Source organism: Siniperca chuatsi, linkage group LG7 (genome assembly GCF_020085105.1).
Source record: "Siniperca chuatsi isolate FFG_IHB_CAS linkage group LG7, ASM2008510v1, whole genome shotgun sequence".
Classification (NCBI taxonomy): Eukaryota; Metazoa; Chordata; class Actinopteri; order Centrarchiformes; family Sinipercidae; genus Siniperca; species Siniperca chuatsi.
Window position 1 is genome coordinate 4,613,353 of NC_058048.1, and position 16,395 is coordinate 4,629,747.

The 16,395-nt window shown below is 42.3% G+C and overlaps 1 protein-coding gene across 1 annotated transcript; it reads right to left on the reverse strand.

Moving 5' to 3' along the window:
- Positions 1-3,929: 3,929 nt before the first annotated feature.
- LOC122879137 (A disintegrin and metalloproteinase with thrombospondin motifs 15-like) lies at positions 3,930-16,395 on the reverse strand. The gene is made up of 8 exons (XM_044202887.1): positions 15,041-16,395; positions 12,526-12,658; positions 10,896-11,063; positions 9,370-9,653; positions 9,097-9,274; positions 8,487-8,662; positions 7,326-7,501; positions 3,930-5,863 (listed from the first exon to the last, which is right to left on the reverse strand). The coding sequence occupies exons 1-8, from the start codon at positions 16,010-16,012 to the stop codon at positions 5,086-5,088; spliced, it is 2,865 nt and encodes a 954-aa protein (XP_044058822.1). The 5' UTR covers positions 16,013-16,395; the 3' UTR covers positions 3,930-5,085.

Consider the following 16,395-nt stretch of genomic DNA (forward strand, 5'->3'; position numbering starts at 1 on the left):
GCCACCCTGAGTGGTTGTGTTACGGTTACAGACAGGCAGGGGACACAGAGGTGGACAGGAATGTTCTTTATTGGATGATAGCCTGGAGTGGAGAGTGTGGAGATAGGGGAAGTGGATGTAGGGAGGTCACTGGAGGTAAGCACGGACCGGCGAACCACTGGAGAAACCACGGAGGACTGGAGAAACCACGGAGGACTGGAGAAACCACAGAGGACTGGAGAAACCACGGAGGACTGGAGAAACCACGGAGGACTGGAGAAACACTGGAAACTATAGAAATGAGGTCTTTCCTTAACTGGTATGAGGAGTCCTAGATATGAACGAGGTGAGTGGTGTGCTTTTATGCACGTTGTGATTGGGACTGATGTGGAGCAGGAGTGTGATTGGGAGCAGGTGTGTGTGATTTCATCTTATATCTGAACACGTTGTACAAAACATTGTAAGGAAAAGATGGGCTTGTGTCACAAATGTATGCACACATGAAATAATTTATTGTGTTGTTCCAAGATTTCTGTGAAAATGGAGAAATGTGACTGCGCTCACATCACTGATCATAGAATTTAACCAGCACTTTCAAGTTTTCGCTGCCATTAAGAAGGACATGAACCCATTGTCAGAGCCTTCCTCTGTTGATGTGGAAGGAGAACAGGAGGATGTGCAGCTGGAGCTTATTGAAATGTAATGTGATGATACTCTCTGAAGTCTCCTCCAGCAGCTCCCACTGTCAGAGTTCTACAGGGGTTTGGAAAAGTCTGATTTCCCCAGATGAGGCTCCATGTTAAAAGGATGCTCAGTTTATTTGGCTCTATATGTGAGCAAACATTTTCTCTGATGGTACTGAACAAGAAAAGACTGAGGTCCAAGATTACTGACAGTCACCTCCCTGATGTACCTCAAATCTCCACATCTCCACTACAACACTTACACCTGACCTGACAGCAATTCTTCCCTGCATCACAGTTCCCATTAGGAGTGATATTTACTGATGAGTGAAATTTAATAGTGATAAAATCATCTTACTGCAGATTCTAGTGTACAGCACAAAGTGCTTAAAACTCACTTATTAAGATGGTCTCTTAAATTAAAAGGCTCGCGGCCCAGGACTATATACTTTTTTCTCCATGTGGCCCCTGGCGTGAAAAGTTTGGACCCCCTTGATTTACGTGTTAAAACTGTGAAACTTTTCTTCCAGGGGGAGATGCCCTTGGACCCTGCCACAGGGCTTTGGTTATGGAGCTGTCACTGTTTTCATCCCTCTTGACTTTCAGGCCTGACCTGTCCACCAGACCGTAAATCAGCAAATTACAAGGAGTATTTAAATGATGATATACAAAATGTATTTTGCAAATACTTGGCCTATATTTCATTCAAAATCACTTTCCCCTTGGGGATAATAAAGTTAAAGGGGCACTCCACCTATTTTATTAGTCATGGTTAGTACTCAGGCTCACCCTCTGAAAACAGTTGTACAATGTTGAGGAGCTTTGTCAAGTCTGAGAACATGACTTGACAGGTGTGTCCAATGAGGAATCTTAATGTTGATATCTTGAGTGAAGGAGAGAACCATCAATCATTTATCCTACAGTAAGTCCCACCCCCTTTCCTAGCTTGCCCCCCACCCTCTCCACTTAGCATCCAGCAACAAATCCCATGGTTCTTAACCATTAGCATGGTGTCAAGGCCCCACAGGAGTTTAGGGTTTTTAACTGACCCTACAAATCCAAGGAGACATATACAAGCTAGTTTTACACCTCTTTTAACATAATATGCCAACAGGAATCATGTGATTATGTACAGTGCAAAATGTGGAGTTCCTCTTTAAAAAGTCAAATATGAACATATTTAATATTAACCATCCACATCTATCCAAAAATATTGATTTAAGTATGGACCTTTAAACCCTCATATGGGTCAAATCCTTGGGGTGAGGGTATCCAAGTCTGAGAGACATCTGTCCAACGCATCGGGCTTACTGGACAGGCACTGGCCAAGCTGGGTGTGTTATTACAGTACAGCCAGGACAACGGAGCTTGAATCAGCAGAATACCAAAGGGGATGAATGAATGTGTTTTCATCTGCGATCATGCTTCAGTTGGAGAAGAGCTGAGGTATCAAGACTGTCTCATCTCATGTGATGGAAGACTGCGTGGCACAGCAGAACTCTGCTGTAACAGATACTGCTAGAGCAAAGGGAGACGTTCAACAGACAACAGATACCCAACCAGTCTGTCATCCAATGAGATGGGGTAGATTTACAGTAGGGAAGTAATATTTCCCTATTGTTTTAATTTAAAATATCTGAATAATACCTGACAATCTGAAGCTTCAGATCACCAATTATGATTCAGCATATGGTTCAATTCTTATATATATATGTATATATATACTTTATTTTATACAGCTAGATGAATGTATACATAGTATACAATACAAAAGACAGCTGATAAAAAATAACATTATCTGTACATGATGTGAAAGGAAAAAAAACTAAAACTGTACATTACCACCTATCAGATGGTGCTATTGGTCCCTCTGAACCAAGACAAGAGCGTTTTAATCTCAGAGGTGTTCAAATTCTTCTCTTTCAGTGGATTTCTGTCTGTTTCATTGTTGAACACTGTAAACATGTAAAATGATGAGTCCAGATGGACGCCTTTGCACTTCAAATCTTAGGGTGTGACACCAAAACTGGACTTGTATCAAATATTTTTAAGGCTGCTGATCCATTTTCTATTTAAGACACATATTTCCAGCTGTGCTGGTAATGCAGTAACAATAATCCAATGGAATGAAAACAATCCCTTCAAAACAACAAAATGGAATGGCATGATGGAAAGGAGACCAAAAGGTGTTTGGTGACTGATTGTGTTTTAGGGTGGATTTTCCCTTTAATTTCACCATGAATGTGTTCGGTAGAGAAGATAAGCCTTTTTCTGCTTGTGTATACAGCAGGCCTTACTCAACTGTTCACTAAAGAGAATAAGTGTAACACCAGAGCAAATGATCAAACCATTTACATTTTGATGCTTGGATATAATGGTAGGCTGACATCATGCATGATCTTGGCAAAAAAGCCACAACATTTGCATTATGTCTTCTCATTAAGGGCCAGAGGAGAAGAAGCAGCCATGCCGCAGAAGGACAGAAGCCTGTGAAGGCTGAGGAAATGCCATTAGCCAACAAGCATTTCACCCAGAGCAACATAGCAAACATTCACTTTTTTGCAGACTATTTAAGTGATACTCTAACCTAAATAAAATAAAAACAATAAAAAGCATCTTTTGAGCACAAAACACTCATCCCTTGTATTCATGGAGCTTTGAGGAGGGTAACAGCATGACCTGAAAGCAGTGTATTCATTCAGAAATATTATTGCCTAGATTATTGTAATGCCTTGTTTGTTTGCCAAATTTTACAAAATTCAGCAGCCAGACTACCGACCAAAGTGCAAAGCGTTTCTCATATATCACCTTAATCTTGGCTTCATTACACTGATTGCCAATATATTTTAGATTGATTTTGAAGTAGTATTTATTACATAGGAATGGGAGTATACAGTATCAACAAATTTCATAGCTAATTTCTGTATTTAGGAATGTTTTATGCAAGACAAGACGTGTGTTCATGTTGGTAAGTTAGATAAGAAGGAGAAGGACACAACTGTGTTTGTGTTGTGTAGCAGGCTGCCGTCTGGCTCAGTATAACCATCTGCTCTGCCTATGATAGAACGCTGGTGTTACTATTTTATGCAAGATTTGATTGGCAGTGTAGAAATAAGGTCTTCATCTACGTAGATGGATACCTGATGGTATGGTGTTGAATTAATGCAAAACTAGGGGATGCCATAATGGAACCAAAAAATATTAAATGTAAATTTCTCCCTTTTGGTTTCTGAGTATTTTCTCACAGAAGAACACAGGACAAGTGACTTACAGAGCAGAAAAGTATGCTGTAGCAGACCAAACAAATGCAGTTTAATTTCAGTTGGACTTTAAGGTGATGACAGGATTGTACAGCGAGGGGACTTTGAGCAAGCCACACTTCTGTCCAGTTCAAGCAGAGAGGTGTCTCTCACAGTACTAAGGGATTTTTCAAGGTCATAACTCTTTGGCAACATCGAACAAACAGCTGAGCATTGATCGGTTTGGTTTACACAGAACTTACACACATTCATTATGATTGCACCATACATACAGCCTACATTCACTGTATAGAATATACTAACATCTTAGCTGTAACTAAGCTAATTTTCCTCTTATAAAAAATATTTTTCGATTTTTGGTCACTAGTAAAATTCAGGAATTCTTTGACATTGATTGAATTCATAAAGATTGAATCAAGTGCGTAGGATATATTGTTGATTGTTTTTCATTTTGTAAGGATATAAAGCTTGTAAAGCTATTTGTTAAGATGATCTGACTCTGACTAGCAGCGTGATTGGCTGCTGTTTTTGATTTTTCTACATCAGACAACAGCCAATAGGTGTAAAAATAAAAAGATGAAATAAAAAGATGTAGAAACTGCATGGACCAATCAGGTCTTAAATGTTGCAAGAATAATACAGTACTGTATTTCACATTTTGATTAGTTCTTCAGTGAAATGAGAAAAATGATGAGAAAATGGTGAGATATCTGCACAGTGTGAGTGTTGAGGTTGTACATCACAATGCGTTTTCTGTTTGTCCTGGACTTTCATTTCTGTCTGCTTTTGCAATCTCATCCCGTGCACCTAACTATATATGCATCTTTCTCCTCTGTTACTCTCTGTATATACTCAGGCATTGTGTCATCTTTCCAGGTAGAGGTAGACTAACCACGAGTCAAACCTGCCTTAGACCTGACAGTTTACCAGAAGACAACTTTCCATCTTTTCTCTTAAAACAGATGTCTGTCTTTTCAGATGTCTGTCTTTTCAAACAATGGAGGGAGACCCTCTCTGTCTCCATTGCCTTTCTTCGGTGTAGCAGACGCACCTTCAGACACAGTGAGGCTGTATTTCCACCCAACACAGCCATGGAATCATTATCATGCCGATTTGATTGATTAGGTTCATGTCAAATCGTCATGTTGAATGATAAAAATGCTCTAACATGGATTCAGGTTGCAGAGGTCCAGTTCCTGAGGCTTCCTCCTTCCAGAGCAGTGGTCTCTGGGTAGATTCAGACCATTCTCAGTCATGCAGCGCACTGGCCGCCTTTTAAAGCCCCTTCCACAGGACTTGGAGCAGTGGGACCAGGCCCCTACATCCCACATGGGACATGGATCCCCACATGCTCTCACTGCTACAGGCCTGTCAGCACCGTCACAGTCCACTGCAGGGCGCCCTTCCATACTGTGGCACTGCACCAGCCTCTTCTGCAGACCATTCCCACAAGTCACCGTGCACGAATCCCAACTTCCTGTCACCCAATGACTGGCCGGCCTCTTACCCATCATCTGCTTCTTAGCTTCTACCCTATTACTGTCCACCAAGATGCTATTCTGCGCTGCATGGCTTCTCTCCTCTTTCCGCAGAGTCTTCTCCTCTTTGCTCTCCTTGGCGATGTAGAAGGAGTACCGCACCCTTGGAGGAGTCATCTTCCCTACAGAGAGCACCTCCACAGTCAGAGGCTCCTTCAGGGGTCTGATGGCCTGAAGAATCTCTACAGATGTGGAGGTGCCGCTGTAGCGCATTAAGCTGCCCTTCACTAGCAGGTCGCGCTCTACGGCTGACACCACGTAGTTGCCGTTCAGCAGGTACTTGCCGTGCTGATTCTTCACTGCTAAGTAGTTTTCATCACTGACCATTCCTCGATAGCCGCGCTGACGGATGTCAATATTGGAAGCTCCAACAGGCAGCATCACCACAAAGTTGTAGCCATGACTGAAAAGACAGTGTGGAGATGTAGAGCGTTATGATTCTGAATAGCCAATGGTTATTCCAAAAGCTTTCAGGACGATGGGTGTAACTGTGACTTGAAAAACTTCAAGGTGCCACATGTAGCATTTTTAAACATCATCAGCTGAGAAGAATAGTTTAATTTCCGTACTTGTAGTATAGAGATTGGTTCAGGACATGGTTATCCTAGCTTAGCACAAAGACTGGAAGTGGGAGAAACAGCCTCCATCCAAAGTAAAAAACACACCCTCCAATAACTCTAAAATGGTCTTATTTACATGTTTTATCTTGTTAACTTATAAGCCAGCCACCAATACGTTTAAAAGTGACACTCCAATGCGGAAGGTAGCTCGTTCAACCACAATGCTTTGCATTTGTACATGTTTTAAATACAGAAGATATATTGTGGATATAAAACCATTTTGGAGGAGCTTGAAGGCCTCTTTAAATTTGCTAGGCTAGCTGTTTACCTCTGCTTCCAGTTTTTGAGCGAAGCCAGGCTAAGTATGGCTTTGATTATAATATCATCCAGTTTCCAGAGATAGATACAGTCTACCTAAAATTGCTTTAAACCATTTCTCATTATTGTTTTGAATAACTATACAAGATCATTTATTTCCATGAATATATTGGGAATCACTGCATACTTATAGGACAAGTGTCCATTGATGCCTACATCTAGCCTATTCCTAATAGGGTTGGGCAATGTCTACCGAATTGGCCTATGTCCGCAGTGAAACATTGCGATGGATGATGATATTGTTGTTAGTGTGTGTGTGTGCCAGGATGTGACAATAAATTAGCAAGAGTAAGTAGTGTGATTAAATGCTGTTTTTCTTTAGTAAATAGTAAATCAGGTGCAACGAGTTATTATAATAATTAGAATAAACCTATCCTTCATTTTTGCGCTCTCTGGCTGACACTCCTTAAAATACACATTCATCACTTCTAAGGTGCTAAAAGTTTTAATACATTAACATGAATGGCTATTTAATTGCAAAATTTTTATTGCACTTTCAGTAACGAGATTTTACTCGCCAAACAGAAAATCTACCCGCATTTGTCTCTTGGTGGGTGTTCATTTCGGACCCTGTCTGTGTGTGGTAGTGTGTGTATGCCACGACGGTAGAGGACTGTCCTTATTCCTAAGCTTCATTTATAGTGGCGCATTAAGGGGCTACGCTGTACCTACAGTGGCTCTGTGCGCAGGCTCCGTAGGTACGGCAGCTACAGAGATACCATGTTGGGATAACTGTGATTGATCAGCATGGGCTGCTTGTGTTTTCGCCTACAAGTTTATGATGTCAGTAGAGATTGTTGAGATTGAAGACAACATGAAGCAGGTTGAAGAAGCTCAGTTATGTCCTTTCAGTAACACACATCTAGCAAAGACATCTTAGATGTAACACTATGTACAATGTACAGTATGTGCTGACATACTACTTACATAGGTTTGGTGAACATTCCTGAGACCTTCTTGCAGCCATGGTTGTCCCCGCCGCACACACCGCACTTGTCAAACTTCCTGTTAGAGTCCAGCTTGCCATCGCAGCCTGCCTTCATGCATTTTCCTTGAACACATACAGCTGAGGTGTCAGGAGAGCAGGGTGTCCCATCCACAACCTGCAGGGTTTGAGACATTACATCATGCTGATCTTTAGGTGGATAATATGTAAGCAGGAACAACAGAGAGAAAGTACATACTTCATTCTTCGGACTAAAACATAATGAACCAAAGAGCTACATATATAGAAAGTCAAAGGTAGCACCAGAGGGAGTGTACAGTGTCCTGCAGTGTTGGCGTGTATTGCTGCTACAAGCTTGTTTCTTTGCTGGTTGCATAAATAGTTCACAAGCCACAGCTGTGAAGTAACACTGTCCCTGCATGTTTCCCTTTCTCACCAGTCCATCCATCCTGCAGCTGCAGCCGCTCTCTCTGCTGCCACTAACACATCACCTCTCATTGCTTTGCTGTTGATGGAACTAGCCATTACTTCTTGCAATGTGGTTAAGGGCCAAATCATAATGGGCAGTTACACGCCAAACCCGAAAACCTTTGTGAACAGAGAGCTGCTCAATATTTCTACCTAAATATTTCAACTAGTCCTCCCACAAGGTTTTGACTCATGATGAGGTGTTCAATGACAATATGTTCAGATTGCATTAGCAAGTACAATAGTTGATACCCATTTAGCTCAGAATGTTAACACAATTCCCCAATGTCATGTTTTAGCTTTTTAGACAAATCTAAATGTGGCAGGACTTTGGTTTTTTTATTCATAGCAGCATAATGAAAGCTGACAGCATTGCTCTATGTACGTCTACGGGCTGCAACCACATTTGTACTACAGCTAGCAATTATCAGGCTCAAATCAGCCTCCAGATGGTTGGGTAATTAGGTTTTGCTGGTCATTTGAAAGCAGTCAATATGTCATTTGCCTAGAACTTTTCAGAACTCACTGGAGTTTCTCTACTTTATTAATACAGCGTACCCAGAGGGTTGTCTAATAAATAGAAGTTTAGAAGTTCAGTGATTAGAAAAAGTGAGCAGTTGATTAAAACAGAATCAGACGGTGTGTTAGGGTTAGGGTTAACATCAGCTACATACTTTTGGAGCGAGGACGTAGAAGTACCCAGTCCCGTTGGCACGGCAGATGAGCTTGCATTTGTCCTTGGGAGAGATGCCTGAATATTTGGGAACCCAAACCACAGAGGAACCCAGTCTGTTGGTGTTCAGGTTTAAGCCATTGAATCCCTCACACTGCTCCTCACGGAAACTCTTACCTGGAGATGTAAAAACAAGATTTTCAGATTAGACTGACAACTACGTACTCCAACACTGTTGATCTTACAGAATGTGATTACAGTTTTGCAACTGACCGTTCACTAAGCCCCCTTAGCGTGGCAACCCTAGGTAGGAAGCTAGTTTGGCGGACCTGCTAGTAATTGCAGCTTACATTAGGGCAGATAACCACACTATTTAATCCATTCCTTACAATTTTGCTCACTTGTTTTTGGTTTTGAAAAGGCTAAAAAAAAGTTCTATATCAATATCGCTATATCGCTGTACTACAATCCCATGCACACTGCTACAAATTTTGGAGAAAGCCAAAGTATAACTGGACAACCATTGATTGGGGGAAAGGTTTAGTGAATGGTCAATCACACCCCTTAATGTGTCTTCCTGTGTGAATGTACTCAAACAGAGACTAGTGTACCTGTTTCAGGACAAGGGTTGAGGTTACAGGAGCGATATTTGATGCGTAGGCCGTAGCAGTATTTGCCTCCATTCTCAGGAACGGGGTTGTCACACTCTCTCTTGGCCAGCTGAACTCCTCCACCACAACTTCGGGAACAGTCTCCAAATGCACCCCACTTCCCCCACCGGCCATCCAGCTGGGACAAATGAAAAACAGGCACAATAGTACATCAATCTGTTATAGAAATGACCAAGCAGGACAGGACAGTGCTTTTTTTTCACACTCTCTCACCTTGATGTGCATGGTGCTGTTCTTATCAGTGCAGGCTCCTCGGTAGCAGACCTTGCCATTGCCACAGCTGGTGCCGTCTGCCCAGGGGAAGTGGCGGGTTTGGCAGACCAGCTGGCCACGGGCCTTCCCGGTGCACCACAGCTTGGAGCAGGGCTGCATGTACGGGCAGGGCTTGGAGCCGGGGCCGAAGGCAAGCTCACACTGGCGGTGCAGGCTGTAGCTGGAACCAGGCAGGTTGTCTGAGAGAGACAGCTGCCTTTGAGGCTGGTCCAGCAAACAGTCTCCTACAGAAACAAAAACCAACAACATTGCAAACAGTCACACGGCAGCTGCATTTGCTCATATTAAAAAATATATATATAACTATTATTTTATTTTAAGCCACCATGTTTTCTGTGGTCTTTGGCGGCTGCTGATCAGCCTTTTTAAACACTGTAACGTAAAGCTGCACTAATTAATATTTTGTATTTACAATGTGGGAAATGACTAATTGTAATATGAAAGGTGTTGCTTGACAAACCCACAGAGAATTGTCACCAACTGTGCAGTTTACCTGAGCTGTATGGAGCGTTTCAGCATCTTTCAGCTCATTGTTTTGTTTTCATGGCCCGCAACTTTACTGTTGTCAGATCAGTCTCAGCGCTCTCAACGACCTTGTTTCGAGCAGCAGCAGGCAGCTGTTTTCAGTTCAAAAGCTAATAATAGCCTACGCTACCTGCCCAGCAACAAACAGCAGACAGACAAAGTTAGCAACTAGCTAGTGAACATTTAGGGGCTAAAGAGCCAAATACTTTCCTCAGGAGTTGGTGGAGATCAAAACACAGCAGATGTAGCTCTACATTTATGAGACAGTGCAGGCACCGGATAATGCTTAGATTAAGCAAATGACTCATGTAGAAAGGACAGTAGTGTTAGCTTTGGAGTGCTAAACTTAGTAAATGCTCATTTGCTTGTTACAGTAAGTGGGCTGGTCGACAGGAGGTAATAAAGTCTTTAAAGTCGATTGATTCCCTTGTCAACTTAGACATGATGTTAGTTTTGTTGATATTATGCTGGTGTAAGGTTTTATCCTTTTGCTATTGAATTTCACTCTAAGTGTTTTCTTAAAAGTGTTGAAGTGTGTTGATTTTAGATATAACTACTTTGACCTTTCTATTCTAAAACCTCATTTTGTGAGTATTAGGCACACATTGTGAAAAAAGATACTTAAGAATAAACACTTGCCTTAGCCATTATTTAAAACAAAAAAAGTTACTTCATCCAAATAGACATGTTAAGAAAAATCACAAAAAAAAAAAAATGAATATTTCCTTGGGCTTATATCAGTCAGAGTAAAATACAAAACAAACACAATTTATTCCAAGTTGGAACTGAAATTGAAATGACAAATTTAACCGTGACAAAATATAGCCATGGTCTGTTTTTCTGTGGGTACAATTAGATTACAACCAGCTGAGAGCATGAAGCCTGGACAGAATTGGTGGTCCATCTGAGTCCTGAAACATATACAGGAAGTGTTTACTAACCATGACCTCTGTCCAGGAACTCAGTAATGATGGCTGCGCTGCACACAGACCAGGGCCTGCTCCTGTCAATCTGAATCAGTGTGGGAGACATCATGTGGTTGTCCTTTAGTTTCCCAAATACCTCCTCACATGCCTTCACATTGTCGTGGGGCATGTTGAAGACGTGGCCTGAGGGAAGAGGGTGGGGTGGGAAGAGAGACAGAAGGTTACGTCTTTGTTCCAGTCAAGTAGTTCTATTTTCAGTCGTCCCATGATTTAAAACACAATAAGAAGGAACTTTTTAGCAGACATAACACACACGTATGTATAAGGCGAAGCAAACTCAACTTGGACTGATTTGAAGCTGATGTCATAGCAGACAGAAATGCAGTTATGTATGGGAATATTCAGCGTGGCATACGTCCATGTTCTAAACCAGGCCCGACAAGGGAATTTAGTTCCCAAGGAAATCGTTTAATTCCCTAAATATAAACATGCAGTACTTTTCAAAAGATAAAAAACAAACAAACTGTGTTTCAGTGTATTCAATGATGAGGCCGGACCATTATGAGGGGTAATTGTGCAGTTACTTAACATATATGAGGACGGTGTAAACCAGTGCCTCTCTTGATGCCTCAGGGGTTACATGTACTAATTGCTGAAAATGTAAAAACAAACAAAAAAAAAAGATTTGGATTTTTCTGTAGATTTACCATATTTGTCCAAACTACACTGGTCACCCACAGGAGGTGATCAAATCAAAACTTATACATTCAGTTTAAATTCAGAATTCAGACATTCTGGTTCAAAAACGACCTTCTCTGTGGTCTAGCTGGGCAACAACAGCATATCATGAAACAGCTAATGTAATGTCAATCAATATTTGGTCATTTTAGCTAGCTACAGCTGTGATTTGGAATTTAAAAGAATAGTTAAGCATTTTAGGAAAAATGCTTAACCTACCAACACCTCTAAAGTTCACAATGTATCTTTTTTTTACCACTTCATGCAAGAATTGTAAAATGACAATTTATTAGTAGCATCCCTTTTCTTTGCTTACATTTTCCTTTTCAGAAAAACATCACAGACTAGCAGGATTATTAAAGATAAGTGTGCATTTGTTTGTATACTGTTGTCATGAAATAATTCATAGGGCCTGAAGTTCCGTATTTTCAAACTGTTATCTCTCACTTGCCATTTGCAGCTGCCGGTGTGCAAAGTTACGTTGAGCAGCTGTAATGTCGAACATGCATAGATCTCAACCTTGACCCAGAGACCTGCTGGTTTTGATTGTGCCCATCTAATGAGGGGCTGATTTACAAACAGAACATCATGTGAATGCACTTAAATAGCTGGTAGGATTGAAACCCAGCAGTGCTTTGGGACCAGGACTGAGAACCACAGCCATATAGATCATCATGAAAGTTGCAAAGCCCTCGGGCCAGGCCAGTTTCCACACTGATTATACGTCTGTCAAACCTGACTGTAGAATTCCTTTGATGTTTTAAGGTAAGGTTATACTGTATGCAGCTCTTGCCCTGAGCATATCTCACTCTAAGGCCAAATCTAAAATGCATAATGTGAGTGTTCAGTGCCTGCAAATGGACAACTTGTTCCTCGCATTTTACAAATAACGGGCCAACTTTCTTACCAAGTTCGTGGGCAGTTGTGAAAGCTGAGGGCAAGCCATCATCTTCAATGACAGAGCAGCTCCTCTTCGGGTCACACATGGTCCCAACATCAGCCATCCCCAGTGTATCACAGGTTGTGGCCCCGCAAAGATCCTGGTGACACAGAGACGTAAGTGTTAATTGTGAAAAGCCTTTCTCTTTATTCTTATAGGAAGCCTGAAAAATCAGATAGGACTCGAGCCATGTTCCAAACATGTTTTGTGTGGCTGTGCCGTGAGCTACAGAATAAACAGACCATGAAGCTGCAAAGCACAAAGCAAACACATGGGACTCTGGTTTGCTTATTGATACTCTGTCGTTAAAATATATTGAAGCAGAGGGTCAGGGGAGATAGCCCACCACAGACTTCCTCTTGGTGTTTGGTTAAAGAGGTAAGAAGAGAGGACTAGATGAGCCCCACCTGCAGCCCACACCCCGGGGTAAAGTAAAACCATGTCAACTCCACTACTGTCTCTTTTTTATTTTACGTGTTTACCACTAACTCTCTTACTATCACCTCTTTTCTCTGTGTAGTACCTCAATTTTTTGCTAGTTGGCTATATCTAACTGGGTCAGACATACAGTCCACAACCATCTTTGCCCCCAATAAACATCTCTGCCAGTTTTTGTGTCATGGCCCTGGGAATATCTTTTTAGCCATGCTAGCAGTGGATGGCAGTGTTGGTCGGTCAGTCCACCACTTTGGTCCAGACTGAAATAGTTCAACGACTATGAGATAGATTGCTCTGAAATTTTATAGACATTCATGGTCCCCAGAGGATTAAGGCTACTGACTTTGTTGATCCCCTGACTTTTCCTCTAGCGCCACCATGAGGTTGATATTTTTGTTTCTTAGTGAAATGTCTCCATAACTGTTGGATGGATTGCCATTCATGTTCCCCACAGGGCAAATCTGTAAAAACTTTGGTGTTCCACCATTTGGTTCACAACCAAATACCTGCAAAACTAACGACATTCCCATCAGCCTCAGCTGTATTTTGTGTTTAATGCTAATTAGCAAATGTTATCTTGCTAACGTGCTAAAATAAGATGGTAAACATTATAATTGTTTAACATCAGCTTAAGTTCATGTACAGCCTCACAAGCTGCTAGCTTGGCTGTAGACTCTTAGTCTTGTTATTTAAAATTACAGGAAACATTATGAGCCTTTTCCCACTGGAACAATTCATTATTATTGGAAATGGCCGTGACTCATTGGTCATCAGGAAGACAGTTGCCGTGTTCTGTCTCAAGGCTTACCGGTGAGGTTTTTCTGTGTCTAAAACTTATTTTGTCTCTGTTTCAATATTTCTGGTCAGGAATTATATTCTGTTCTTTCAAAATGACTTTCCTGTGCTTTTGTGTTTGTGTTAAGAGTAAATATGAACACATAGTGGACGATGAACTTGTTAACCCAGTGTTACAGTGAGGCCCAGATATGCCAGAAGCACCCTCTGCCAGCCATGTGTATTCCACACCACTTGCTCTCCTTAACCTATTACAAGATTTTTTCCATCGCAGCAGCTGCACTCATTGTGCCCTACAAGGACAACAACACCGGATCTGGACTTTCCTACATATAATTGCCCTCAGTGTAAATAAGGAATCTTTCCCGGGGCTGGGATGATTCTTCATTCGTTTTGACCTTGAAGTGTTTTTGTATGTTGCTATGCAGTGAAGGAGAAAGGCCATGTATCAGATGGCCAGCCAGAGCCAAACTGGACTTAATGGAACCCAGGCACCAATGACCAGGCATCAGAGAGGGACAGGCAGAGAGAAGTTAGTGACTGTGGAGAAAGATTTACTAGTCAGTGGGTATGGCTCTGGTGGCCACATAGGATTATCTGACAGCTGTGACCAGGCTGAATGCTTTAGATAGTGTCAATTTCCATCAATTTGAATGAATGAAGTACTTTGTATTCTGGTAACAATTTTCTGATCATTATAAAGTTGCCTTACATAGGCAGATAGTGACCCAGTTCTTATTCTGTAGAAGTAGACAGAGGTGAGGTCTTTCATGGAAAGAGCTGGCTCAGTTGCTCTTTTCCAGTGACTCACTGAACTAAATGAAGGGGACTTGCAGAGCAGGGCGCAGGCCTCTGTAGGAAGTGACAGTTAATATTTCTTGTTGGAAAGTCAACCAAACTACTACAGAGACACGCAAAACCACCACAAAGAGACACAAAATGAGACACAAAGAGACACAAAATGACTACAAATGACATCACTGAGGTCGTTTTTGTGTCTCTGAGAGTCTGAGAGTTCTGGTTCACCTGCAAAATATTAGAGAGAGTAGTTGTTTTGTGCCTCTTTCAGTATGGATGTCTTTCTCCTATGTAGAAGGGGTGAGGGGCCTTTTACATGTCTATGCCTAGGGGCCCAATGATTCATAATCCACCCATGCACAAGTTGTGTATAAGTGCAGTACTTCTATTCTATTCTTTGCACCACCAATGTGATGCATTACACATTACATGTGGTACAGCCCCTGCTTACCTGTTTGGTGAACAGTATGGCAGTGTCCCAGTAATCTGGGTGCTTGTCGCTGTGTTTATTCAACTTCTTCTGCCAGGAGCAGAAGTTGCGCAGAGTCAGGGCTGCATTACTGGAAACCTTAGGTCCCTTGTCAGCTTCATTTATCACCATGAAGCCCACCACCATTATGTTAATGGAGTTGAGAATGCTGGGGTGCTTGTAAAGCCTGGCTGCTACTGACATCAGGGTCAGGAGGTAATGCTTCAGGTCATCCCCGTGAAATTTAGCCATAGATTCATCTGCCACAACCAGCACCTCCACAAACCTGGGGATGGAGGCAAACCTCTTGGACCTCCCCAAGGTTTTCAACACAGTTTCAGTTAAGCCATCAATCTCCAGTTCGCCCATGTGCTTGTACTTCTCTAGGGAAATGTTGAAGTTGGTGTCAGGTGTAACTCCACACCTGCTGGTGAAGTTGCCGCTTGAGTGCGCAGCGCGTCTCCGGCGGCGGATTACATGGGTCCTGTCGAAAGAGGTTCCGTATCCAGACGCGGCTGCTGCGTCTTCAGTCCTGGTCTGGCTGATGAAATACTCCATGCCGTTATAGGAGAACCCCCCATGGAGACCTTTACACAGGCTGAGCGCGGCGAAGGAGTCCGGGTCTGCGTTGACATCACCGGAGTAGAAGCATTCCCTGAGGTCAGCGGTTGCAGAGACGTTGGATGCTGAGGAGCCGCTCTCAGGCGGCAAGCTGCCCGTTGCAAGGAAACTAGAATCCGGCGTGAGGTGGAGGTAAAACTCCTGTTTAAATGCACTTAGTCTAAAAACAATCTGTCTTTCATGAATCTGCTCCGCGCGCCGGTGCAGATGTTTTTCATGCTTTTGATGATCCACACGAACAGGTATGCAGAAATCTACTTCCATGCAATACGTTAGTTTCAAATAAAGTAGGAATTTTGTAAAAATAACCAAAGAACTAATGAGTATAGCCATCTCTGCTCCTGCTCAGGAAAGTCCACTCTGTAATTCGGCTGCGGTGCGTTTGCAAGCAGTAAAGAAGTTGTGCGCAATGGCACGGAGCGCCGCTTGTGCGTCCTCAGAAAACTAAGCACCCGCACTGCTTTTCAGCTTCATTCCCATCTTGCACCGTTTCCACTCTGGTCACTATCTTCTCTGAGCTGTTGAGCTTTAAAGCATAAACACCGATGATCACTGTCAACTTAAATCAGGTTATGTGAGCAAGTGCCAGCTCACTGGTCATGCGTCTCGGTTTGTGCTGCAGACCGCAGCCACTTGTAACTCTTGAAATATTATTGTTGCTGTACAGCATGTGTGTCAGGAGCTGGAGCATCATCCCCCTCCCACCGCCCACTGCC

Coding starts and splice junctions, on each gene's coding strand:
- LOC122879137 (XM_044202887.1), bottom strand. CDS start 16,012: ATGGCTATACTCATTAGTTCTTTGGTTATTTTTACAAAATTCCTACTT. Junction 12,659..15,040: donor CCATACTGTTCACCAAACAG/GTAAGCAGGGGC, acceptor CTGTGTCACCAG/GATCTTTGCGGGGCCACAAC. Junction 9,275..9,369: donor ACAGCACCATGCACATCAAG/GTGAGAGAGTGT, acceptor CATTTGTCCCAG/CTGGATGGCCGGTGGGGGAA.